The sequence below is a fragment of the Alligator mississippiensis genome, chromosome 7 (assembly GCF_030867095.1).
Source record: "Alligator mississippiensis isolate rAllMis1 chromosome 7, rAllMis1, whole genome shotgun sequence".
Taxonomy (NCBI): domain Eukaryota; kingdom Metazoa; phylum Chordata; order Crocodylia; family Alligatoridae; genus Alligator; species Alligator mississippiensis.
Window position 1 is genome coordinate 85,469,808 of NC_081830.1, and position 27,811 is coordinate 85,497,618.

A 27,811-nucleotide genomic window follows, 5' to 3' on the forward strand; every position below is an offset into this window, starting at 1 on the left:
CCTGGAGGACACCTGTCCAAACCTCCTCGGACACCTTGAAGAAAGCCGACGAGACTCCAGAAAAACCCGCAGCCGAGACTCCCGAGAAGACTCCAGCCAAGAGCCCGGCAAAAAGTCCTTCCAAATCAATGTGATTGCTGTTTACAATAGACATACATTAACGTAGCTCTATTACTCATTTATAAATGATTGAGTACAAAATTCTGGGGTATTTTTGGTGAAAACAGGGTATCCCTTGGTTCAGGAACCGATCCCCCATTTATAACATTGTTTCCTATAGGAAAATCAGTTCCAAGTTACAATGTTTCGACTTATGACACAATTGGCTCCTGAAAACCACGTGTTAAGTCTGAGGACCACCTGTATTTTTTTTACATGGATATGTATTTTAGGATGATTTTCATCACTGAATCATTCTTCAAGCTGCAACAACACATCTTCAAACTGAGAGGCCATCGGAAGTCAACGAAGGTCCCGGTTTGCAAGGCTGTCGTGCTGACCACCCTCCTCTACTGCAGTGAAACCTGGACTGTCGACTGCCGCCACGTTAAGGCCCTCGAGAGCTGTCACCAGCAGTGCTTGCGTCAAATCCTGGGGATCAAACGGGAGCACTGCCGGGCCAGCACGAGCGTCCTTCATGAAGCTGTGTCCACCAGCATCGAAGTCTTGCTCTTGAGAAATCAACTCCAATGGCCGGGCCACTGCATCCAGATGTCCAAGAACCGCCTCCCTTGCCAGATTCTCTTCTCCCACCTCTCTGTTGGCCAACACTCAAAGGGCGGCCAAAGGAAACGGTACAATGACACATTCAAGGTTGCCCACAAGCACAAAGGCATCAACACTAATGGCTGGGAGGAGCAAGCTGCTGACCGTTCGATGTGGCACCACCTGGTCCACCAAGGCATGCGCCACTTTGAGGCCCAACAACTCAATACTGAGGCAGAACAGCAACGGCAGAGGAAGGAGAAGGAGACGAACCTGGAGCTGTGAATCCCACTCCCCCGCGCAACCTGCCTCCGTTGCTAAAGAATGGGGCGGCTCAGTCACTTGAGGACCCATCAAGCCTGATGGACGTCATCCTTGACTTCAAAGGACTGCTGGCAAATCACTGAATGTCCTTAAAAATTTCCATTTAAGTTCCATGGCCACATCCCACTGGTTGAGAAACATTGCCCTAGACAATGAAGGGGGGGGGGGTGGGAGGATCACATTGAGTCCAACCCCCTGCTCCAAGCAGAACCAGCCCCAACTGCATCATCCCAGCCAAGGCTTTGCTGAGCCAGGTCTTGAAAACCTCCAAGGATGGAGCTTCCACCACCTCCCCAGGGAACATGTCCCAGTGCTTCACCACCCTCCTAGGGAGAAAGTTTTTCCTAATATCCAACCACAACTTCCCTTGCTGCCGCTTGAGCCCATTGCTCCTTGTCCTGTCATCTGCCCCCACTGAGACCAGCCCAGCTCCATCCTCTTTGCAACCCCCTGCAGGGAGGTGAAGGCTGCTATTCAATCCCCTCGGTCTTCTCTCCAGACTACATCAACCCAGTTCCTTCACCCTCTCCTCACAAGTCCTGTCCCCCAGCCCACAACCATTTTCATTGCCCTCCGCTGGACTTTCTCCAATTCCCACACATCCCTTCTGCAGTGGAGGGCCCACAGCTGGACACAGGACTCCAGATGTGGCCTCCCCAGTGCAGTGCACATCCTCCAAGGATACATCCTCTCCCTGGATGAATCTGGCTAAACCATCAGCTTCTGCCATGTCTGGGGGCCATGATCCCCTCACCTTAATTGCAGACCTAAAAATCACTTCTAAATGCCGGTCCCTGTTGTGAAGCTCCCCTTCAACCCATCCACTGAGGCTGCTTCTGGCAGGCAACAGCCACGCAAGAGGGTGGATGGCTTGGGAGGGGCTGCAGGCTGGGATGGGAAAGGGGGTGAGGGATCACTGGTAGTAAAGCACTGGAACAGGTCACCCAGAGAGGTGGTGCAGTCTCCATCCTTGGAGGTTTTGAAGACCCAGGTAGCAAAGCGTTGGCTGGGATGATGGAGTTGGGGCTGGTCCTGCTTGGAGTAGGGGTTGGACTAGATGCAACCCCCTGAGGTCCCTTTCAACCTGAATTTTCTATGATTTTATGAATCCTTGCCTTCTGGGTTGACCCTGAATAGCAAAGAGAAACACACTCCAGCAGGAAAGAGGGTGCATGAGTTGCCATCTGCGATGTGTCCTTCTATTGCCACAACTGGGTGAGCAGGGCAGCCCTGCCTCCGGTGCAAAGCCGTGGAAGCAACCGCATGCCACATTAATGGGCATCTGACCCACCCAGCGTGTTCTCCTTGCCAGGAACAGACTGCAATTTCCTTTGCCTGCCCGCAGCTGGGCAAACGCTCAGCCCATCCATCCTCCTCACGGCAAAACAGAAGCCTCAACACGGCTCTCACAGCACATACTTAGCAAGCACGAGCACGAGCACGCACAGATTGAGAGAGAAAGGGGGAGAGAGCATGCCTGCGTGTTATAACCAGGACTGTCACCAGGCATCAAGCACAGATCAAGAGCAGCCACAAAACTGCAGCTGAGTTCATTTGCGAGCCCGTCCTCCAGCAGTTCCTGCCTGGTAAATCTGAACGAGATGCAGCCCGCCATGCAGCAGGAGCCCTGCTCCCACTCCAGCCCCGATGGATCAGGTGGTCCTTGACCCAAAAAGATCGCCAGGATACATATCTTGGCAAGGGTGACTCACTCGGGGGCCGCTCTCCCTTACCGCCACGTGCAGGCGGCTGTTGATGTACTTACGCCATAAAACCAGCCAGTCCTGCCCTTTGGCACTTCCTTGGCGAGATGCTTAGATTGGTAAATAAGTAAAAGCAAATTATTTGGGCCAAGCCCATCACCTTTCCCCTTATCTGTGTGGATTAGTCATGCTTCTCATTCTACAGCTCAGGCTAAAAACACTGGGGAGGGACGGCAGGCTGTGACACAGCCGGGCCCCCCTTGTTTCTCCTGCAGCTCCCCATCCCGTACAGCCCGTAGCGTAGCTTCCTTTTGGATGAAACGTGCAATCGAGGTGAACAGACCCTTGGAGACGCAGAGTTACGGGGGATCTCTTCTGTCTCACCACCGCTCCATGAAAGGGAGGTGCCGTGGGCAGCTGGAGCCAACCCAGCGAGGTGTTGGAAAGGTCCGGTCTCCTGGAGGAGGGCTAGGAGTCCTCTAGCTCCCCTGGGCCTGGCAGGATGGAGCCATACGGTAAACCTTTGCTTGGAGGGAAGCTCAGCTCTGCTTGCCTTAGCCTTGACACAATGTTTGCTGATGCCAAAGCCCCTGGCTCCACAAAGCAACTCAAGCACCATGTGAGCATGCAACCTCCTCTCCCCTGCCACTGAAATCCCGTCACATGGAGCTCTACTTGCCCAGGGCCCACAGTCCACCCCATCTGCATCTCGGGTGGCACATTTCAATCAGCAGCACATGGCAATGAGCGCACACAGCCTCAACCTATTCAGGAGGCAGGAACCCGCAAAGCAGGAGGCTCCAAGGTTGTTGTAGGAACATCCTAAAGAAGAGGGGTGTAGGTGGTAGCTGTGTAGGTCTTCCTAAAGAAGAGGGCATTTCAAGCAAAGAGACAGCCATAATCAGATCAGAAGGAGCACTGCAAGTTGTTTTTGCTTGGTAGCAGGTGCCTGGTTATTGCAGCTATTTAAGAGCATCCCCCTTTAAAATGGAAACCTTAGAATCAGAGAAAATAAGAGTCGGATGGGATCTCAGGAGGTCACACCTAGTCCAAAGCAGGACCAGCCCCAACTGCATCACCCCAGCCAAGGCTTCGTCTATCTGGGTCTTCAAAGCCTCCAAGGACGGAGACTCCACCATCTCTCTGGGGAAATGGAAATCTTAAGATCCAGGCACTTGTTTAGCACTCCCGCGCACTCGTGCTACAAGTAATTGTGTAGCTTGTCCCCTCCTACCACCAACATGCTGGCAGAAAACGTGCACATAAGCCACGGCCTTCCAACACCTGTATTGACATTTCTTTACTCATTAACAGAGGGAAGGACTCGGTGTAAACACAGCTTTATCTTCCTGCTCATTATTTGGAGTCAGAACTAGCTACCAGCAAACAGAAGCATTTAAAGCCACCACCAGCTTAGCGGTCCATTGCAAAGGACTCCAATGTGCTGGCAGACAACCAAGCGATTACATGGAGGCTGCTTAGAAACTCGGATCATTGTACGCAGCCCCGCTCTTGTGCTACCGACCATGGGTCACGAGCGCAAATGAGTGGCGTTAGTGCTCGGGAGTGAGGCTTTGACTCAAGCCAGGAGTTGAATGGACATGTTTAATCTGCACTGTTTCCCAGTGCTCCCGTTTAGTGTGTCCTGACCAGGGAAAGTCCAACCAGCCGAAAAGTCCTTGGTTTAAGGTCAGGGGGACAAATTAACATGGGTTTGTCTCTCTCCTCCTCCTCCCTCAGGGACTTTTGTTCATACGCGACTCAGAGTCACCACACACAGCCAGCCCCCTCCACTCCAGGCTGAGAAACAGGAGGGTGCAGCTGGCAACGGCAGATGTGCACAGATGCAAGTTGCAGGAAAAGAGTATACATCCTCAGTATATATTTGGCTTCTTTGACCCAGCGGCCACCAATGGTTGTCTGTTGAGTGTGGAACCCAGCCCTAAAACCTGCTGCCCTTATTCCTTTGCCTTCTCAAAGGGTGGTGGTGGACGGGTCATATTTGACCTGGGGGGAAGTGGGCAGCGGAGTCCCCCAGGGCTCGGTCCTTGGGCCCGCACTGTTCAATTTCTTTATCAGCGATTTGGACGACAGGGTGAAAAGCAACCTGTTCAAATTTGCTGATGATACCAAAATCTGGGGTGAGGTGGGCATGCTAGCAGGGAGGGAAAGACTGCAGCAAGACCTGGATAGGTTGCAGGGGTGGGCTAACAAAAACAGGATGCATTTCAATATGGACAAGTGCAGGGTGCTGCACTTGGGCAGTAGTAACCGGCAGCACACTTATAAGATGGGAAACTCCCTTCTTGAGAGCACGGAGGCAGAAAGGGATCTTGGAGTCATCATTGACTCCAAGATCAACATGGGCTGACAATGCGAGGTCACGGTCGGCAGGGCTAACCGGACCCTATCGTGCATCCACAAGTGCATCTCAAGTAGGGCCAAGGAGGTGATCCTCCCCCTCTACGCAACACTGGTCAGACCGCAGTTGGAGTATTGCGTCCAGTTCTGGGCACCCCACTTCAAGAGGGATGTGGACAACATTGAGAGGGTCCAGAGGAGGCCACCCGCATGATCCGGGGACAGCAGGGCAGACCCTACGATGAGAGGCTACAGGACCTGAACCTGTTCAACCTTCACAAGAGAAGGCTGAGGGAGGACTTTGTGACCGTCTATAAACTCACTAGGGGGGACCAGAAGGGTTTGGGGGAGACCTTGTTTCCCCCAGCGCCCCCCAGGATAACAAGGAATAACGGCCACAAGTTGTTGGAGAGCAGGTTTAGATTAGACATCCGTAAGAACTACTTCACAGTCAGGGCGGCTAGGATCTGGAACCGACTTCCAAGGGAAGTGGTGCTGGCTCCTACCCTGGGGGTCTTTAAGAAGTGGCTTGATGCCTACCTGGCTGGGGTCACTTAAGCCCAGTTTTCCTCCTGCCCAGGCAGGGGGTCGCATCTGAAGCTCTGCAAGGTCCCTTCCGACCCCACTTCTATGATTCTATGATTCAACAAGCTAACACGCAAGTGCAGAGAAAATCTCGACTCTCCATTTGCATAGCTAGCATTCAAAGGCTTCCCAGGGATCCTTCTGTCTTTAACTAATCTGCCTGTCAGTCTTCCCCAGAGATCACGTGCAAGGGAAGACTGGAAAGCAGATTAGTTAAAGCTCGTGCAATGTCACTTATTTCGTACTGAAGTGGCCAACATTCGGTTTAGTTTCATTCATTGTGTATGCCCAACTTATGAGATTTCAGCACTTCTATCTCCATCTTCCCAACGCTGCTCAGGCATGTTCTGCTTCTCCATCCTTCTCCCAGCTTTCCAATCACATACCTGCACGATGCATCAGGACCATATCAGGCGTGGCAGGCAGCCGCATCAACCTCCTCTTTGCACTGGCCTGGGACAAACAGAACATTCCCCATCCGCTCCATCCTGCTCTGCATCCATCGGCTGCATCACTGCCCCTCACGGGAGGATGCTGTGTGCGACCTACACGAGCCTCTGGCATTTCAGATGCTCCAGCTAGTGCATCAGGGAAATGGTCTTGCACTGGAATATGATGATCAGATGGGACTTTTAGCTTCTTTCTGATGGTAAGACTCGCCCAGGCTTAGTTGTCAACCCAGTCACTAGCATCAAGCCACGTACTGTTCTGAGATCAGAGTGATCACCGAGGAACGAAGGAAGGTATATTAACAAAAGGATATAGAGGCCCTTGTATTAGGCTGGTCCAAGGTGTTTTAAACACCATGTTATAATGAACAAATCAACCTTAATTTTATTTGTGTTTAGCTGAAAGGAGACATGAAGACTGGAACCTCTCAGAGGCTTTCCTAAGAGTCATTTGCCATCGATGCTTGTGTTGTATGGAGGCTCCCGGTGCAAGTCTGCTCAGAGCTCACACGCCGAACAGCACAGACCAAGGCCAGCAAGTCCTCCTGCATTGCTGCACTGGCTCTTCAGCCTGAGATCTGCCACAAACCCTTCATTTTTCCTTCCTGTTTAAAGATATTGCTCATGATTTCCCTTTATGGGGGTAGCAGAACTCCTCAGCTGGCTACCCTGCATGTTCAAAGCTGACATCTGTTTCTTGCCAACAGAGTGAGGTCCTATTTAAACCTGCTCCACATCGTAATCCTCATTTCCAGACTCTCAGCTCAACTCCATTCATAGGGATTTCCTTAGCCCATTTTAGGCACCAGATGTTGTTTAGTGATCACTCAGAGCCAAGGACTTGGGCAGGGGCCTGCTTGGTTCTGGGTCTGAGTTCAAGCTGTCCACCACTATGTAAAGCCAGGCTCTGCACAACACAACCACCAGTCCCAACCGTTCCTGGGGAAGATCTGCTGCATTAGGGTTTCTAATGGATTGCAAGGCAGCTCCAAGTGTCCTGTGCATCACCAATTCATGTTCTGGAGCCACACACCTCCATCTTCCTCTGATTACCCAACAGTACCAGGTCAATGGAGAGAGGGGACTGGTAGGTTTGGGTCTCCAGGAGACGTGCTGTTCTCTCTGGGGCACCTCCTCCTTTTTGCATCCCGTGTTTGGAGGCCAAAGGGGCAGGAGCAGCAGCAGAAGCCTGGCAGGAAGGCCTTGTCCTACTGTAGATGACTCACCACCCGTGATTCCCTTCCTCCCCCACCCTACACCCCTAATTGAGCAGCAAGACCTCCTGCCCCTAGGGAAGATGCTGTGTCCCCCAGGGAAGGTCCAGGACGCGTGGGGCAGACTGGTCTACCAGGATGCTCTGTGTCTCGGAAACTGCTAAACCTCTCCTGGATGCTAGAAGCCACAGACGAAGGAGAAACCCATTAGATGCTCGGGTTGGAAGGGACCTCAAAGGATCATCAAGTCTGACCCCTGCCCTGGGCAGGAAAGAGTGCTGGGGTCAGATGACTCCAGCTAGATGCTTGTCCAGTCTCCTCTTGAAGACCCCAGGGTAGGGGAGAGCACCACCTCCCTTGGAGCCCATTCCAGATTCTGGCAACCCTCACTGTGAAGTTCTTCCTCATGTCCAACCTAAATCTGCTCTCCGTCAGCTTGTGGCCACTGTTCCTGGTTACTCCAAGGGGTGCCCTGGTGAACAGGGCATCTCCTATTCCCTGCTGCCCTCCCCTGGTGAATGTGTATACTGCCACAAGATCCCCCTCAGCCTTCTCTTGCGGAGGGGTCCCTCAGCCTTTCCTCGTAGGGCCTGCCCTACAGGCCTCTGACCATACAAGTGGCCTCCTCTGAACCCTCAAGATTGTCCACATCCCTCTTGAAGTGCAGCTTCCAAAACTGGACGCAGTACTCCAACTGCGGTCTGACCAGTGCCGCGTAGAGGGGGAGGATCACCTCCTTGGACCTGTTCGTGATGCACCTACTAATGCATGACAAAGTGTGGTTAGCTCTGCTAATTACTTCGTCACATTGACAACTCATTCATCTTGGTGTTGATAATGACTCCGAGATCTCTTTCTGCCGCTGTGCTGCTGAGGTCATCCCCCAGCCTGGAAGTGTGTTGGTGATTCCTTCTCCCTAGGTGCAGCACCTTGCATCTGTACTTGTTGAACTGCATCCTGTTGTTCTCTGCCCGCTTCTCTAACCTGCCCAGGTCTGCCTGGATTCAGTTTCTTCCCATCAGTGTGTTTGCTTCACCCCATAGTTTGGTGTCATCTGCTCGGTTGCCATCCCCAGCCTTAGCTGCAATTCTGACAGACCCTCTTGGTAGCACACGGGCTTCCTCGCTGCACGCCTCTAGCTGCTTTTGCTCACAGCAGCGATTGCAGTAGCCTTCAGACAGTGCTGGGTGTGCTGCGGCAGTGGATCTCCACACCCTCATCCAGGTTGCTGATGAAGACATTGAACAGCACCGGCCCAAGGACCGAGCCCTGGGGGACCCCATTGCCCACTTCTTTCAATGGCGATACCAACCTGCCCACCACCACTCTCTGGGTACGACCCTTTAGCCAATTTGCCACCCACCTGATCATGTAATCGTGTATGGCACAGCTGTTCAATTTGTTTATAAGAATAGGATGGGATACTGTGTCGAGGGCCTTCTTAAAGTCCAAGTAGGTGACATCTATCTCGACTCCTGCGTCTAAGCATTGTGTGACCTGGTCATAGGAAGAAACAAGGTTAGTCAGGCAGGATCGACCTGTTATGAACCTGTCTGGTTGCCCTTCAGCATTACATTACCTGCTGGACTCCTACAAATGTCATCCTTGATACTTTTTCCAAGGGTTTTCCCAAGGATAGAGGTGAGACTAACCAATCTATAGCTACCCGGGTCCTCCTTCCTCCGCTTCTTGTAAATAGGGACCACATTGGCCCATTTCCAGTCCTCTGGGACCTGACTGGAGCACCACGAGTGCTCAAACAGCCGTGCCAGTGGCTCTGCTATGACACTGGCCTATTCTTTCAGCGCCCTTGGATGGAGCGCATCTGGTCTCGATGATTTGAACACATCCAGCCCCTCCATGTTCTCATGTGCTCCAATCAACAATGTACCCCTATGCACTCCCGGCCAAGCCGTAGGTGCCACTAGCAAGTATCTCAGCCCATCCATACCAACAGCATCTCCTTCTTTGAGCCTCTCCATAACCACATCCTCTTCCAGACTCTTGTCACAGTCGACCTAGCTCTACCATAGCTCTGCCCCTTCCTACTACCTGCCTTCATCTCTCTGCCAACACCAACCTCACCTGCTCACTCATCAGCCCCTCTTTTCCATCCTAGAGATGCTACAGCCTCATGGCTGTTCTCTCCCTACAATTAAACCTACCTTGAGGACCCACATGAGCCATACTGCAGTCAAAAACCTGACCTGACTGACACAGCGAAGCCCAAGATGTGGCCACAGGCAGGCTGGCCATTGGATTCTCCCACTGGCCTGCAAGGAGACCTCTTTTAAATCACTCCACCTCAGTTTCCCCATCTGTGAAATGGGCAAGACGATACTGGCCTGTTTGTAAAGCACGGTGCGAAGGAAAGAATGGGGCACAAGCTAAGGGATGATTTACTACGCTTTCCACAGTGCATAACACACGCTGGTGTGTAAGACTTTCCCCCTCACCCCCTCAAAAAGGCTAAAGTGGCCAAAATTCAATCAAGATTTTAACATATGCATGACTGAATTGGGGTCCAATTTTCTTACAATGATTTTCATTCTTGTTAGGTAGCTCCAGTGGGATGTTCTGGACCCCACTTTGGGTAAAAAAAAAAACGAAAAAAAGATGCATCTAGAAAATACTGTCCTTATATTGCCTCTGTCCTCTAACCTCTGTCCATCCTTACTCCATAAGTGGCGGATCAGGTCTTATTTCTGCCTGGGGAGCACTTCCCACGCCAGGGGAGCTACCAGAAACACCAAGAATTGAAACAAAGGATTATATCCCAGCTTGTTAGATGGATGAAGGTGTCAAAAAAGTCACCTACCTGCTGAAGCCATTTACAAGCTGCCTACATTGTTCAGGATCACCAGACAGCATCTGCCTACAGGTCGGTGGGAGAGCAATAAACTCCCGTGCTAAGCTGCTAAGGGAAAAGGGGATGCGCAAAAGGAAAGGGAAGGGAAAGAAGGAAAATGTCCCTAAAAAGACACATGGATCCTTGTTAGAACTGGTCTTCCATGAGGGAGGCACCAGGGAAGATGTTAGAATGGAGCACGCTGTGCTTAGAGTTATGTCTTTTAATATTTTAAAGTTATTTTCCTATACAGAACAAACACGTCTCCTCCGTGCCCGTTTCCTAGCTTGTAAACTGAGGATAAGGATACCGACCTTCTTTGTAAAGCACTGATGAGAAGTGCGATATGCACACCAGTTATTACCATTCGCACCCCAGCTCCTGGAATCATGAGATTACCCGAGAAAATGGTTTTCTAGCCCTCCTGGGGCAGGTGAGAGCTAACGTGAAACATAGTTCTATAGTAGGTCGGGTCAGAAGGGATCTCAGCAGATCAAGTCCGACCCCCTGCCATGGGCAGGAAAGAGTACTGGGGTCAAATGACCCCGGCTAGGTGTCTATGTAGCCGCCTTTTGAAGACCCCCAGGGTAGGAGCGAGCACCACTTCCCTTGGAAGTTGGTTCCAGCTCCTAGCCGCCCTGACTGTGAAGTAGCGCCTCCTGATGTCTAGTTTGAATCTACTCTCCATCAACTTATGGCCGTTATTCCTTGTTACTCCTGGTAGTGCTCGGGGGGACAGGGACTCTCCTATAGCCTGCTGGTCCCCCTTGGCCAGTTTATAGATGGCCACCAGATCCCCTCTCAGCCTTCTCTTGTGAAGACTGAACAGGTCCAGGTCCCATCGCCTCTCCTCGCAGGGCCTGCCCTGCTGCCCCGATCATGCGGGCGGCCTCCTCTGGACCCTCTCCATGCTGGCCACATACCTCCTGAAGTGCAGCACCCGGAACTGGACCCAGTACTCCAGCTGTGGCCTGACCAGTGTCACGTAGATGGGGAGGATCACCTCCTTGGACCTGCTCGAGATGCATCTGTGGATGCATGACAAGGTGTGGTTGGCCTTCCTGACCGCGTCCCCACAGTCGGCCCAGGTTCATTTTGGTATCAATAATGAGTCCAAGATCCTTTTCTGCCTCTGCGCTGACGAGAAGGGAGTTCCCCACCTGTAGGGCTGCTGCTGGCTCTTCCTCCCCCGGTGCAGCACCCTGCACTTGTCAGTGTTGAAACCCATGCTGTTCTCATCTGCCCACCCCTGTAACCTGTCCAGATCCAATTGCAGCCTGTCCCTCTCCTTCAGCATGCCCACTTCCCCCCACATCTTAGTGTCATCCGTGAATTTGAACAAGGTGCTTTTCACCCCCTCGTCCAAGTCACTGATGAAGATGTTGAACAGTGCAGGCCCGAGGACCGAGCCCTGGGGGACCCCACTGCCCACATCCCTCCAGGTCGAAAATGACCCGTCCACCACCACTCTCTGGGTGCGGCCCTCCAGCCAACTAGTGACCCATCTGTGTAGGCATCGACACCACAGTCCCCTAGTTTTTTAATGAGAATGGGGTGAGAAACAGTGTCGAAGGCCTTCCTGAAGTCCAGAAAGACTACGTCCACTGCTACCCCTGCGTCCAAGGATTTGGTGACCTGGTCGTAGAAGGCCACCAGGTTGGTCCGACAGGACCTGCCTCGAATGAACCCGTGTTGGTTGCCCCTAAGCATAACCTCCCCTGCCGGCCCCTCGCGGACTTGCACCAGGATAACTCTCTCAAAAAGCTTACCTAGGACTGAGGTAAGACTGACAGGCCTGTAGTTTCCTGGGTCCTCCATCCTCCTTTTTTTGAAAATGGGAACCACATTGGCCCTTTTCTAGTCCTCCGGCACCTCTCCAGAGTACCACGAGTGCTTGTAAAGCCGTGCCAGGGGTCCCGCAATGACCTCTGCTAATTCCCTTGGCACCCTGGGGTGGAGATCATCAGGACCAGCTCATTTAAACACGTCCAGTCCCTCCAGAAGTTCCCTGACTAGGTCCTCACGGACCCTGGGCCCAGCTGCGCTTCCCCTGGGACCATCGGGGATCCCGGTGGGGGGTGGGGATGACCTGGTCCCTGCTCAGAAAAATGGAGGCAAAGAAATTGTTAAAGAGGTTAGCTTTGTCGTCTGGTGAGACCACCAGATTTCCACGTGTGTCCCGCAGAGGCCCCACGTTACCCGGAACCTTCTTTTTACCCCCTATGCATTTAAAAAAGGATTTCTTGTTATCCTTGATCCGGGTCGCTAGTCCCAGTCCCATCTCCACCTTGGCCTTCCTGACCGCCCCCCTGCAGCCCCGAGCAATGGAGGTGTAGTCCTCCCTGGTGATGGCCCCTCCTTGCCATCGGGTGTACGCCTCCTTCTTAGCTTTGAGACGTTCCTGGATGCTTTTGGCGAGCCGGGGGGGGGGGGGGGGGGGGGGCGGGCGCTTTTGAGCACGTCCACTCAAAATATAGATTGGTACAAAAACACCAACATTTTAAAATTTCATTAATTTTAAAGGCATTGCAATTGTTTGAGCTTGACTCGTGAATGCTGATGGCTTTGAGTTGAAGATATTGAAATTCATTGACCATCAACACCCTTTAGAAGAAAGCATCTATTTCTCTACCACGGCGAACCAAACCGTAAGAAACATGAAATCCTGGAAGCAAGTTACAACACATGCTACTGTATACACTGACAGACTCTTTCCAAACAGATTTTCCAGTTTCCAAAACTGCTGAGCATGTTATAAAACATTACACCTAAGGCAATATCCCAGACCACAACGGTTACAAACTTAAAGAAAAGAAGGGAAGGATATACAACTTTAAAAAATACTCTTTTTGCTATTGTTTTTGGTAAATACTTAAGTGTAGATGCCAACATTTTATATTATATAGGTATATATTCATGCCGGTCAGGAATCCTAAAAAATGAGGGTTGAAGGGACCTCGGGAGGTCACATCCAGTCCAACCCCCTGCTCCAAGCAGGACCAGCCCCAGCTATATCATCCCAGCCAAGGCTATGTTGAGCCAGGTCTTTAAAACCTCCAAGGATGTTATAAATACAAAGAGGAATCCAACAACATCATGTATTTCCTAAAATAATTACAAATACTTCAAATATTTTTATGCAGAGGTTAGATCATGAACTGTGTTGAATAGGGATGATTTTGCCTCAGGCAGGGGGTCGGACTAGACCTCTGCACCTCCCTTCCAGCCACACTTCCCTATGATTCGATTGAAGTCCCCCACCCCACTTTTGGCTATAAATGATGGCTCATACAGACACATGATGACAGAATAAACTCCAAACTTTAATGTTTTCTCCTGGGGACAGTTTAGACCTCAGATGGATACAGGATCTGTAAAGAAACCAAATGAGAGAGAAAGAATACAAGAAATCACTACTGCCGAAGTGCACCATTAACCCTAAACTCCAGCGTTACACCCATAGGGATGCATCTATGAAACAGGGTGATCCGTCTAATACGCTGAATCCTATGCTGATGCCCCCTAAAAACTAAAACTAACTAAATAAAGAAGTCTCAGCGCTTACCTATAGATGACATGCTCCAACAGATCATACCAAACTAAGGGCAGGTCACTTCCCTCCCAGCATCCCTTTAAAAAGGATTATGGTACAATATTGAAATCATTTTATTTCCACAAAGACAAACTTCTAAAAGAGCAGGAGCAGAGAATGAGTCCTTCACTCGTTGCACAGTACTTTCTACCCGCTTGTCACTAATTGAAAACAACTATTGTACTGAAGTGTACACGCTCCATGACATTTAAGGCTCGGGTCACCACCCATTATGTTTTCAGGGGACGGTCTGGGTGCAAACACCTGTCCTGGGTGGTTGGTGAAATGATGCTTTGGTCCTTTTTCCAGTGGGGTACCTGCAACAGCCGTTTGAAACGTGACCGTCCCCGTGAAAACCTAACTAACTGCTTCCTCACCCACGGCCAAGGTCACCAGCATGATCAGCTGAGACCAGAGCTCAGAGACAGCCAAGTGTCGCAGAGCGGAGGAGAGGGCAGGGAATGGCATGTCGGGCTTTGAGACAGGGGAATAGGGCCCCAGGGAAACGTGCTAAGGGCCCAGCAGTGTTTATTTGCACACAGCCACGTTTCCAAGTGCAAGATACCTCTTCCTTGCTCACTCCAGAACACCCAGTCACCACTGCATCTCTCACACTCCTCAGCACCCAGCTGCCATAATTTTACAGGTGCCTGTGCTCATTGCACTGGTGCAGGCTGGGACTGACTGGATAAGCAGCAGCTCTGCAGAAAAGGACCTGGTGCCTGGTGGACAATAAGATGGACAGGAGCCAGCAGTGTGCCCTTGGTGCCAAGAAGGCTACCGGCATCCTGGGCTGCATCGGTAGGAGCACTGCCAGCAGATTGAGGCAGTGATTCTTCCCCTCTTTTCAGCACTGTCTACTACACTTCAGCCTGAGCACTGGGTGGAGGCCTACTTAAAAAATGTCAGCATGCCCAGGGTTAACGGCAGCAGACACTGCCACTGCTGATACAGGGGGCTCTGACCCTAGCTGCAGCAACTTGGTGCTCTTTAAGTGAGACTGAAAATACCCGTTCTGCAGCTCTTCCTCCTGGGCTCCCTCTTGCTTTACAGGTTTGGAAAGAGGGCTGGAAAATGCCTAGCAGCCCAATACGATCAGACCCTGTCCCTCCTTCACGCTAACAGCCGAAAGCAATGTTTTTTCACAATCCGTTTGACAAAAGACACCATTTCCTGGACACCCAATCATGTCGTGGAAGCTCAAGAGTTTCAAAGAGATTTTAATGGGAAAGTTTCTCAGGTCAGGGATGTCAATCGTAAGAGAGACTTTTTTTTATTTTTTTAAAGGACATTTTTTCATGTCAAATCAGCCAAATCATTTCCAAATCCGTGAGACATTCAAGAAACGTGTGTGGTCCTGCTACCACAGGGGTGGGCAAAATGCAGCCTGTGGGCCAGATGCGGCGTGCCAGGCCATTCTATCCGGTCCGCAGGACCCCTAAAAAATTAAGAAAATTAATATTTATCTGCCCGTGGCTGCCTGTCATGCGGCCCTCGATGGCTTGCCAGAACTCATTAAATTGCCCTCCACCTAAAATAATTGCCTGCCCCTGTGCTACTGGCAAGCATCCTCCACCCTGCCTGGGGCTTCAGATGCTTCCAAATCCTTTGGCAGGCATCCTACACATAGGCCCAAGCCCAGAGGCTTGGGGTTTGGATGCCCCTGAGTTTTGCTTGCCCTCAGCCCTATGGCCGCAGAAGCAAGCTAGGGAGGGGTCTCCCATTTCCAAGAAGTCAGCGTATACCCGAAATCTTCCCATTGGAAGTGAAAGTGGGAGGCTAACGATGCATTACCTCGGTCAGGGCGCTACCCCCTGCCATGTTCATGGTTTTCCCCAGCCAGTAGGAAAACCACCTTGGTGGTCCTGGTATTTCCCCTGCCAGGTAAGTAAGAGAGACTCAAATAAAAAACCTGACAGGTAGGCACGAGAATAATTGCATCTCTGCTCCCCATCACAGGGCTGGGAAGGCGCATGTGGAACAGCTGGTGCGACATGTTGTGGCGTCAGCATCCCTCGCAGCCCACACACGCACTCAAATCTTCCCTTTCTCAATTGGGGTTCCTACTAATAGCAGGAGGGTGTCTGTGCAGAGAAGAGGTGTACCAAGATCTGTCCTTCTGTCCATTTCCTAGAGCAGTCACCGTCTTCAAGTGCACGTGGGGAGCAGGCGAGTCTCAGGCCGGCGGGCTCACGTGGCTGAAGCAGCAGAGTACGCTGGTCGAGGACTGCGGCAGCAGCAGGGGAGGCTGCAATGAGGGAATATTGGGAGGAAACCCACCTGCCAAGCACATCCTGAGGCAACCAAGGGATCCAGTCCTCTACCGCCTTCCATAGCTGACATTGCACACCTCCAAGCCAAGCCGGATAGCAACGGGGTCCCGAGAAGCGATTTCTGCTGGGCAAACAATGCATCGGCAGCAAGGTCAGGATGGGAGAGCACGGCACTTCACTCAGTCCAGCCGAGAGCCCAAAAGCCTGGGCTGCTCTCTTGCAGAAGGGCTGCAACATGGTACAGGCCTTTCACCCCCTTCTTACCTCCACACCATCATGTGATCCTCTGAATCCATAAGAGGCCACAGTGGGATATGGTCAGACCAAGGATCAGAAGGATCTCCCTGCACTGATGGGCAAACAGATCGCTCCCCGTCCCATCCTGAGCCTACAGGTCAATCAGTGATCAAGCAGAGCCTTCCACCCACTGCTCGGAGAGGCCAATCTCCGAGCTTGCTGGACGTTGACTTAACGAGTCCCCAGCTATCACCCTGACTGAGGTTGGCAAGCCAGAGTAACTCTAGCAGGGTGCTCGTATGGTCTGGTAAAAGGCTGAAACACATACTGATGCCACCATGATGATTGCCACCTCAAAGTGCAAAACACTGATGCCAATCTTGGAGGACCTTGAATGCACCAGGCTGTCCAGGTCAGATCCCTGCTCTCCCCATCTCCCCAGAGCTCCCTCGCACACCAGAGGCCTCCTCACATGCTGCCAGGTCAAGGTCTAACAGGAGCACGTGATCTCAGCTCCCTCGGCTTCTGCCCCTGCCCGCACCCATACCCCTTTTCAATCAGCTACAGGGAGCAGCAGAACAGCCCAGCTCACGAGAAGAGCTGGTCCACGTGCAGGCAGCTTCAAAACTCAACCCCGTCATGGCTCGAACAAGATGCTTCATTTGACACCAAATAAAATGTTTCATTCTGAGCCTGCTTTTCTTCTGCAGAGACCTGAGGAGGGGTACTTGGCACCTTGTCTCTAATCCCTCCCAGTGATCCAGCTGGTCCAACACAAGATTTTACCCACAAAGATCCTTGCATCTTGCATTAAAATAAAATTGATGGAAACGCCTCACCAAGCAAACAACCCCTGAAAGCCGTTTTCAATTTTGAGATGGCTGACGCAAAACTTTGTTATAAGTGATTTTTCTTTTGGTGGGAACCACCCAGCAACACCATAACCAACTTTTGTAAAGCTGTTTGGTGTCACCAAATCCAAAGGGAAAATAATTCCCGCAGAAAGGCACTAACTGCCTCATTCGACTGCTGATGCACAGAGCTAGCAGTGCCAGACCAAGGGTACGAGGGAGCACCTTCAGACGTATGGCACTGAACCTCCTGCCACCCCTTGGGCCCAACAGCTCTGTGGCCCATGACAAGGGTGACAGGGAACTCCAGCTGGAATCAAAGCCAGGAAAAGTCCTCTTCCACCACCCCACCTCTGGCAGCAGGTCCAGCCTTGATGGTCACGGACCTAGATGTGTGACGCCCAACTGGAAGGCACTTACTGATGCGATGACGAGCCCAACAAACCCAGACAGTAATAATACCACTGCGCCCACATCGTCCCTCACCAACCACAGGTTGATTGAAGCCCAGCACCCAAGTCCCCCCCCCACTCTGCCTCCCCTTGAGTGATCTGACCCCCGTCATACCTTCTCGCTCCATCAGAACTTCTCCCAGGGCTCTGCACGCGGCTCTCTTGACCTCCCACGCACCCTCTAGCTGGCCCGGGCTGTAGACAGCTGCCTCCACCACCAGATCCTGGAAGCTGCTATCCAGCAAGCACTGCATCCTCCTCAGCACCCCTGCCGCCTGCTCTGGTTCCACTTGCTGATGCCGCAGGCCTGGCTGGATCAGCACCAGCACCAGTGCCGCTGGCACGCAGGGAAAGAGGCTCCTCAAGTTCCCAAGTGTCTCATCCAGAAGTTCCCACTGCACGAGTTGCCTCAGGGTGGCAGCCTGCCACAGCATGAAAACCAGCTGCGGCCGCAGCTCCTGCTCTCGCTCCTTGCTGGCCTCGTCCCGGAGGAGCTCGGTCCCAAGGTCAGCCCTACTGAAGAGCTCCCGGGCAAAGGCAACCCGCACAGGTGAGACTCGCTCATGCGCATCATCCATCTCCATCACTAACACCTGGCCCTTCCGCTGCCCAACAGCATCTAGCAGAGTGAGGAGCTCTTGGCCGGTGGGCTTGGCGGGGAGCACCTGCAGCAGTGACTCCATGGCTGCAACAGTAAGTTTGTTCTTGTTAACCCGAAGCACTGGGGGAGGGCAGCTGGGGACATTCGCAGGGAGCTGTAATGGGTGTCAGCAGTGAATGCTCAGGGAGGAAGATCAAAATGGAAGATGTCACGCAGACTGGCTTAAATGGATGCACTTCAGGTGTTACTGAACTGGTACAATAGGGGAAGGCAGACAGGGACTTTCCACTCTCTTCATATCTTGGAAAAAGGGGGTACCACCTACCAGAACAACCAGGAGCAGAGGTCTGTTACACTGTCACATCACCGACAGAAGTCAGGACCTGATGTTCTCGTGATCAAATCGTAACGGGCCAAAGGACATTCCTTCAGCCTAATTAGGTGCTCAAGTTTCTGGCTGGCTTAGCGATTTATATCCCGCCCCACCTTGTCAGCGTTTATTTAACATCAAATCTGAGGCTCTTGATCTCAGCACTCTTCCTGGGGTCAGGGCTAGGGGTTGTGTAGGAGGGCAAGATTCTTTCTACCCATTTTAAAATTTCTCTTTCATTGTGTGTGCTGTGTTTCAGGCAACTGGGAAGTAAATTTTACTTTCTCTGCACCATTCAGCATCCTATACCTCCATGATTTCTTTTAATGTCTTGGAGAGCAGACATGTAACCAAGTGCCCTGTTAGCACAGAGCACTTTGTGTTTTAAATACTGTGGCAATAACAAAAAGCCTTCAGTCCAAGGAATTAGTGTGCAAGCTGGGTGTTGGAGGCACTGTGCTACCCTGCCTGCGCAGGAAAGACTATGCAAAATACTGCCCCCATAACAGGAACAGTCTTCACATGGCTTTGAGACAGAGAACCTGCATCACTTCTTTCACGGCAGAGAGGAATAATACCACATGCACCTAAGTAACACTCCTCAGCTGCCAAGCCCAGACACAGCTTAGACTCGCAACGAATACTGCAAGTCTGCTCTCAGGAAGGAAGCCTCCCTGTTCATGGCTATGGAATCAGAGGACTATGCTTATTACGTGCAAAGATGTTAAAACTCTGAATATTGGTGTGTGGCCAAACAGATTTTTAGGTTAGACATCTATCAAGGTAAATTCTGAACTGGGTGGCTTACCTGTGTCACCATCTAAGGAGGGAAGTTTTTCCCAATGGCCTTGCAATGAAACAATCTGTAGCAGGTGAAAGAGCCAGTCAACTGTCTGTTGATTGGCCAAGTTACCTTTGATGTCACAATCCCATTCCTTCCCCTCTGACTTATCTATGGTGGGGGCACCTGGAAGCCCCATCGCAGATTGGAGTCCTGCAGTGAAAGGCTCTTTGGAGACGACTCCCGCGCAAACTGCTTACAAGCCACTCCCTAACTCTGCCTCTTTGGGTTTAACATTTCCAACTTAAAGGCAGCACATTAAAAAGGAAAGTAACATTGTGGTACGTGTGCAGGTATATTTAAATTAGAGCCTTTTCTCAAAGGCAAAGCGGGAATGGAAAAAAAAAATCATCAAGATGAGGCTCCAGTTTTATCCATCACTAGGTTTTATAAGTGATGAAAATGGAGTGTTTTCGAGCAGCTCATTGTGTAGCTGAGCTGTACTTAATGACTGTACTAAGACACCACTGCAGCTTAGAAGAGAACCAGACAGATGCGTATCTGCCAAAATTCAAAATCAGACCTCTGCACATTCCCTGGTAACTACAACCCGCCCTAACAGACCTGTACAAACTGCGCTGGTTTTGTGTTAATAGAAATTAAATAGTGAAAGAGAACAAGCTTTACATTCTCTCTCAAGATATAAAACATTTATTGCAAATTGCTCAGATACCAGGATGGGTAATGTAATGTAATTATTTTCTTTTAGCTTTTCTGCCCCAGTAATCAACCCAGCTCTCCTTTCATCATTTGCTAGGTCATTGTCCCAGGCTGTGGATTAGACAGCAGAGTTTTACAAGTATGACAGTGAGCAATAACCCCCAGAATCGAGTGACAAGAAATACTAAGAACAAAATGTACAAAAATGGAACAGACGCTACATTTTATTCTCAATAAAAATTTAGATCCTTGATGGATACAGCATCTGCAAAGAAATAAAAAAAATGAGTTAGAGATTTTATTAAAATTTTACAGTTTAATACCAACATTTCCAAATAGTTAGAATACCCATGCAGAGAAATTATAAAAGACAAGCTGCCAATCTGCACAATACAGGGAGAAGAGCAAAGGCAGAAGAACTCAGAACCTGGCTCTGACTCTGGGAAAAGTTCCTTGCAGGAGCTGCCCAATGCAACTTCCAACTTTGGTGGAGGGACACACAGACTGCAGCTGAACAAAGAGAGCCGTTGGGAGGACCTGCACCCATGCTGCTCCCACAGCTTGTTCTATATGGCCTAGAATAGAAGCGAGGTAGGACTACATCGGACTCCGATTTTACTCCCAACAATGCCACTACGGAGACAGCACGTACAGGAACAAAAGTCTGATTGGTGTTCCCAGATGCCCAAAGAGGAGGGTATCTTAAGGGGCTATGGAGAAAAACATACCAGAGTTTTGGATGGGGGCAACAACAACGGACTTCAGAAGCATCAACCTGAAAGGCTGATATAAGGGCACTGGAGGCAGCAAGAGACCCCAGAATACCTCCCCTAATGGAAGGAAAGGAAGAAGGGAACAGAAGAAAAACTAAGGAGCAAAAGGAAGGAGAGTGTAAGAGATGTACAGGCAACCTTCACTTAGCACTCTTAATTGGTTCCTGAAAAAACAAGTGTTAAGTGAAACGAGCATTAAGCGAAACCAAAAGTATTTGGCAACCCAAGATGGCAGCCGCAAGTGTTATAATGAAGCTTGCTGAGCGCTAAGTGGAATTAGGTATCAATTTAAAATGAGCGTTATAGCAAAATAGTGCTAAGTGAAACAGCGTTAAGCAGGGGGTGCCTGTACAAAGATTGAGACACAAGACGACAAAAGTAAATGCTTTTAGAGGGCGATTGCCAAGGACTCAGCCATACATGACTTCCCACTATCCTGAGCAGGATGTGGGACACTACAGCAAAATCAAATGTTTCAATGCTCAAATGTGGTGTTATTGAGGGGCTTCCAATTCCCAAGCCCTGCAACTATCACAGGAAGGCACTGTAGAGCCTCCTAAGGAACGGGTCAAACACTTGGGACAGAACCTACCAGTGCAGAGCTGGAAGTGGCTAGGCAGGTCATGACAGGATTCGCTGTACTTACCACTCTGATTCTGTGACCAATGGCCTTGGCTGGAAGGTTGGAGCGGAACTTGGCACGAACCATGCCACTGTTTCCATGGGCGCGGGTCACCTTCCCCCAGATGACTCGTGTTCTGTTGGGCTTGCCACCAGGAGTTACGGTGTTGCTAACAGGGAGAAAGGGAATGTTAACTTCTGGGCATGACACTCCTAGCACAGTCCCGGCTCGGTTAAGGTGACAGCAGCAGATGAGCAGTTTCCCTTCCTGTATTTCTAGGACTGCCTTGGAACGTCCAGGCTGGAAGCCACTTGTAGACGTAAGGGGACTGGTCACCTGTACTGCGAACAGCTTGGAAGCAAGCACAGAGAAATGCTATACATAAAGAAAACGTATGGTGCTCTCACGTTACAGCAGTATTGTGATTCCTAGATTAGAAATATAGCAGAGTGCTTGTTATCTTGCATTTACACTGTGTACATTGCATGCACCACCGAGACGTGAGAAAACCAGAAGCACTGCTTTAAGCAGCAGTTCTGTATCTGGCTTATATACATTTAGAAATTCATAGAATTAAATCAAACTAAGAAGATATGAAAAGGTCCCAACCTTGGTTGTTTAAATGAGTCCAGGAGCTGCACCAATTTAATCAGACATATTTAAACAAGCAACCTAAGCTAAACCTGAACTAGTTATGTGTAAACCGCCTCAACCTGGGATTTGCCCATATATACCATTCCTCTCATTTCAACCTGAACACTAGCAAGCACTTCAAATAATGAGATAAGCCTGCTGCCTGGATGTTTGAGAAGGTCCGGCATAGACCAGAGGCTGTTATTATAATCATGCAAACTTTACACACACGTACCTGACAGCACACTTATTTGTATAACTTCAGAAGCTTACAAATGAGAACTAAGACTTGCTTAACATAGGATAAATAACATTTGAGAATGTGCCAAGTACAAATAATGAAGTCTCAATGCTGTCATGTGAAATTTGGAAAGACTGTATATTCTCTCCTCAATATGAAACAACCTGTAACTTTACTTCAGGTGATGTACATTATCTACAGCACTAGGACCGCAGCACAGTTAAGAGCCAAATGGAAAAGTAGGCAGACTCCAGGGAATGTAATAAGATCACACTCATGCCACTCTAAAGTAAAACGAAAACCTTCATTACAGCTGAACCGACCTCCTAGTAAGGGTTTGATAACAAAGATACGCTTTTACTATGTATGCCTGGAAAGTCAAAAGACAGAAGGTTTTTCCCTTTGAAAGTTTTCCCTTTGAAATCGCTCTGCTGTCCTGTCCTGGCCTGCACATACTTATCTAGAGGCTGCCTGTGTGAGTACCCCCAGGGATTTCAGTTGCACAGAAAAACCACAAAGGACTCCAAATCCAGAGCAGAACGTGCCAAATCAGCACCTTGAAACAGTGGAAACGGGAGCAGCCATTAAAGCGCAGGTGGACCCCGTCTGAAATGCCATGAACAGGAAGTCCCCTTCCACATTACCTGGCCCTGCAGCAAAGCGGTCTGCAGCAAGGCCCACAGCAGTAAAGTCACAACTTCCAGGTAAGCAGAGAAGGGAATAAAGCACACACCTACCCTACACTCCACAGCACCCATCACATTCAGTAGGGGCAGCGGTGGGGAAATGTGTGCGTGTGTCTAGAAACAGCCCAGGCACTTAACCCCTTTAAGATTACAACCCAGACCTTCCTGTTAATTCTGCCATAAGAGACCAAACACCACGATGACAGACACTTCAGTCCAGTTGATCACTGAATGCACGCAGCACACACCAGCATCTTGGAGAAGATGCAGGCCCATCCATTACTTTTCCCCTTAGTCCTCTATCACAACAGCGATGAAACCAATGAACACATTGTAGAACTGAATTCATTTGTTGCATAGACGGTCTAAAGTGAAAAATCACATACTGAAATTGAGATGACCCACATACAAATCTATGTGGCCACTTTATTTGCTTGTGACCCAATAAGTTTTCCTGTCAAACTCGGCACCATTATTTAACACAACAGTCAGAAGCTAATTTACTTACTTTTTAGCTTTGTACACATACGCGCATCTCTTGCCCAAGTAGAATTCAGTCTCTTGGCGAGCGTAAACGCCTTCAATTTTCAGAAGGGCCGTGTGCTCCCTCTGGTTTCGAAGGCCTCGCTTATAGCCAGCAAAAATGGCCTTGGACCACAGTCTAAGAAACAGCAAGTATGTTAATGAACTGAAAACCAACAGCAAGCAACCTGGATTTCTGAATAAGCTATTTCTGAAGGGACTACATGCATGCTGGGATCAAGAAATAGTGCTTTATTCACAAGGAAGTAAATATACTAGCATTCGCAATTAGGGGTGAATAAGGAAGCTTCCACAACAGGAGACATTTATAAACAGCTCTACTTCTCTCCATTAGAAACCTCCTTTTTTCCTCCAATGATTATCACTAAAAAGATGATAACGTTAAGAAGCAATTTGCTTTTTTTTAAAGTTCTTTATACACACACATTTCAAATGTCTAGAAAATAGATTCTATCACTTCATTGCATACATGATAATGCAGATTAATTGATTTTGGATCTTTGCTACAGTAACCAACTCTGTAATAAGAGATGTAACAAAAAAGTGCTGTACTGAAATGATTTTTTGCAGTTTCTATGGGGAAATGCAAGCCTGTTCCATGTGGACAGTGCAGGACTCCAGCATAATTCAGGACACTTGAAACCAATAGCTAAGAGTCCTAGAACTGTGCTTAATTGTATCGGAACAAATATTGTATAAAGCTTTCTTAGCATGGGTAATATTATAAGGTAAATCCTTTTGGACAACAGATTTAAAATGTCACCAGTATTTTCACAAGACAGTTTGTTCAAGATTTAAATCTGTAACTAACAGGGTAGATCTGATTTAAATCAAATGGATTTAAATAATGATTTAAATCACTGGCCAGGAAGCCTCAGTTTAATCACTGATTTCTACAAGAAGTGCACTGTTGTTGTTTGATATCCTTTATTCATTTAACTTCTTGAAACTTTCCATTTTTAGGGAGAGGTAAGGGCTTGACTGTGCATACCCGAACTAGCAGAGAGACAACAGGGCTGATGGGTGAGTAATCAGTAGTGGCGCGCGGATATATCTGTCTGTATTGGATCAGCACCGATAAAAGGAAAATTGACATTATTGGCAATCAGCTTTTTTTGGCTGGTGTAGCCAATAACATCATTGATAAATTCCACATGCATGTGCACAGCTGCACCATGCACACAGCCAGGAATGCAGCCCCGCAGCTTGGAGAGCAATGTCCTGCTGGTAAGTCTGTGTGGGGGGCAGATTGAGGCCCCCATAGTGAGAGAGAGACTGGGGTAGGTGATACCCAGCTGGGTTGAAGCATGGGACAGAGCTGTGGGTGGCTCTACAGGGGGGCATGGGAGGATGGGCAGCTCCCCACTGCTGCACACACCCTGGGGGAGGAAAGCGGGGTATGAGGCCCCCACTGGATTTGTGCACGGGGTGAGGGCGAGCTGCCTGTTGTGGGCTCAGGGGCTGTACCAGCCTCTTCCTGGGCATGGGGGGACGGGGGACACGACGACTATGGCCACCCCAAAAATTCACCATAGACCCCCACTCCCAGAACTGCCACTACCCACCTCAAGAGCAGCCCTGGCCCAGCACTCCCACCAAGAGGCCAACACAGGCCCCAGCCCCAAAGCAGGCAGCCCGCCCTTGCTCTGTGCACAAATCCAGGGAGCACATGCCCACCCTGCCTCCCCCGAGGGTGCACACCAGCAGCAGGGAGCCACCCATCCTCTGCTGGGCCACCCACAGCTCTGTCCTGTGTCCTGCCCTGGCTGGGCAATGCCTGTCCCATTCCCTCCCTCACCATGGGGGCTTTGAATTACACCCCCTCCACCAACAGACTTACCAGCTGGACGCTGCCAGGCTGCATATCAGCACTCAGAGCGGTATCAGCTGATATGGCCTTTGGTATTGACCAAATATTCCCATTAGTGGTACACTCCTAATAAAAGATATTGCATCTTCCCAAAGAACCGTGTCTGCCTGTGAACTCTGGAGAGACAAATTCACAGTCTGAGAACTGAAATGAAGCATCACAGAGACGTTTAATGGGATCTTCTGGACTGAGCGCTGAGTCGCACTGAGTAGAGTGGTTTTCTTTAATCTTTACTAATCTATAGATAAAGAAACCTCTTGGAACCCCATAAGATTGGGCCCCTAATATAGGCCACGGCTTGTTGTGACCTATTTATAAAACTTCTAAAAAGGTTGCACAAATACACAGGGTGTTTATATAAAGTCCTTGTGTAACTTTATAAACATGAATAACTTTGGATGTGCACGACAGAAGCAACCCAAAACGACATGCTTACACCACGCTAAAAACTTAATTATGGTTTCAATTGCTATTTACAGTTTGCTATAACAGACAAAGTTATTCAAGTTTAAAGTTGCACAAGAACTTTATAAACACCTGTATATTCATGTAACTTTTGCAGAAGCTTTATAATGCATCACAACAGGCTGGGGCCTATACTATGGGCCCAATCACTGGATCATAGACAGACACAGGAGGGACGCCAGACCACCTACTGTTAGCGCAGACTTAGTGAAGGGGCACTTAGAGGGGCTGGATGTGTTCAAATCAATGGGCCCAGATGATTTTCACTCAAGGGTGATGAGGGAATTGGCCTGTGTCATGGCAGAGCTGCTGGCACGGCTGTTCGAGCACTTGTGGTGCTCCGGTCACGTCCCAGAGGACTGGAAAAGGGCAATGTGGTCCCTATTTTCAAGAAGGGGAGGAAGGAGGAACAGGGAAACTAGGCCAGTTCGTCTCACCTCCATCCTTGGGAAAACTCTGGAAAAAATAACATTAAGGACCACATTTGTGGGAGCCCAGCAGGGGAATAATGCTGAAAGGAAACCAGCACCGGTTCACTGCCCAATTAACCTGGTTTCTTTTTATGACCAGGTCACAAAATGCATAGACGCAGGAGCTGAGGTAGATGTCATCTACCTAGACTTTAGGAAGGCCTTTGATACGGTATCTCGTTCTGTTCTGGTAAATAAACTGAGTGGCAGCGATGTAGATAATTGCACGGTCAGGTGGGTGACAGATTGGCTTATGGGGTCGCACCCAGACAGTGGTGGTGGACGGGTCGGTATCGACCTGGAAAGATGTGGGCAGCGGGGTCCTGCAAGGCTTGGTCCTTGCACCGGTGCTGTTCACGTCTTCATCGGTGACTGGGACGAGGGCGTGGAGAGCACCCTGTCCAAGTTCATAGCCAAATTATGAAGCAAAATGAACGCACCAGAGGGTAAGAAACAGATCCAGGCGGATCTGGACAGGTTGGAAAAACGGGCAGAACGAAACAGGACGCAGCTCAACAAAGACAAGCGCATCCGTGAATCCTACGTTGCTCTTACGCAGCTCCCAGAGCTGAAAGTTATTGAAATCGCACCCGGACTTTAGAAACACTCGTGTAACCTTTTTACAGGTTTGATAAATACGTCAGGACAGGCCGGGGACTATAACGGGGCCCAATTTTATGGGGCTCCTCTACAGACAAAAGTTATTAAAACTCAGAAACACCCCGTGTCCTCGTGCGACATCTTTACACGCTCAGGAAATGCGTCAGGACAGGCTGCGGACTGTATCTGAGGCCCAATCTCGAGGCTCGTCTACAGATTAAAGTCACCCGAGCTGCACTGGGAGTTTAGACGTGCCCGCATCATCTCTAGGAGTTTATAATTAGATATCACAATAATTATGAATAATAATAATTCCTATTCCACGATATTTTGGAGCTTTTACAGATCTTCAACGAAAACGATCTTTATAGCAAATGAAAGCATCTTAGCCATAAAAAAGTGATTAAATTTTAAACCAAAATATCTTATTTCAGTGAACACCCCGTTGGTTCCCCCCCCGGTAACCGGCGCGGTGCAGCCGCCTGGGCCCCGCGAGTGGCTCCGGGCCGCGCGGCTCGGGCAGGGCTCTCACCTCCCGGACATGGCGGCGCGGCGCTGGTCCCGGCGGCCTGCAACCAGAGACGTGGTGTGAGCACCGCGGAGCCGGCTCCGCACCATCCGCCGCGCATCGGCGCCATCCCGCGGCCCCCGCCCCCGGCCCCCCGCAGCCCGCGGCCCGCCCGGCTCGCCCGCCGCCCCCCGGCACCCCTCGCTCCGCGCCCGCGGCCCGCGCCGCGCCGCCGCGCTCCCCTCACCCTGCCGCTCCGCTCCAAGATGGCGGCGAAAGAGGAGGCCGCGGCGCGCGGCACGCCGGGATAGCCGCGCGCAGGGCCCCTGAGGCG

The 27,811-nt window shown here is 50.2% G+C and overlaps 2 protein-coding genes across 2 annotated transcripts; both read right to left on the reverse strand.

The window, feature by feature from the left end:
• Positions 1-12,683: 12,683 nt before the first annotated feature.
• Positions 12,684-20,172, reverse strand: LOC106738130 (uncharacterized). The gene is made up of 2 exons (XM_059731250.1): positions 17,710-20,172; positions 12,684-16,175 (listed from the first exon to the last, which is right to left on the reverse strand). Exons 1-2 carry the CDS (start codon positions 18,275-18,277, stop codon positions 16,102-16,104), a joined length of 642 nt encoding a protein of 213 aa, XP_059587233.1. The 5' UTR covers positions 18,278-20,172; the 3' UTR covers positions 12,684-16,101.
• A 92-nt stretch (positions 20,173-20,264) lies between these two features.
• Positions 20,265-27,794, reverse strand: RPL35A (ribosomal protein L35a). Its single transcript, XM_059731251.1, has 5 exons — positions 27,725-27,794; positions 27,502-27,538; positions 23,530-23,682; positions 21,486-21,630; positions 20,265-20,331 (listed from the first exon to the last, which is right to left on the reverse strand). The coding sequence occupies exons 2-5, from the start codon at positions 27,510-27,512 to the stop codon at positions 20,308-20,310; spliced, it is 333 nt and encodes a 110-aa protein (XP_059587234.1). The 5' UTR covers positions 27,513-27,538; positions 27,725-27,794; the 3' UTR covers positions 20,265-20,307.
• Positions 27,795-27,811: the final 17 nt, after the last annotated feature.

Bases quoted from the DNA above. Each gene is read 5' to 3' on its own strand.
- LOC106738130 (XM_059731250.1), bottom strand. From the start codon at position 18,277: ATGGAGTCACTGCTGCAGGTGCTCCCCGCCAAGCCCACCGGCCAAGAG. The intron at 16,176-17,709 runs GTATGACGGGGG...TTTGCCCAGCAG, and splicing joins AGTTCTGATGGAGCGAGAAG to AAATCGCTTCTCGGGACCCC.
- RPL35A (XM_059731251.1), bottom strand. The intron at 21,631-23,529 runs GTAAGTAAATTA...TCTCCCTGTTAG, and splicing joins TATGTGTACAAAGCTAAAAA to CAACACCGTAACTCCTGGTG. The intron at 20,332-21,485 runs GTAAGTACAGCG...ATTTCTTTGCAG, and splicing joins TTGGTCACAGAATCAGAGTG to ATGCTGTATCCATCAAGGAT.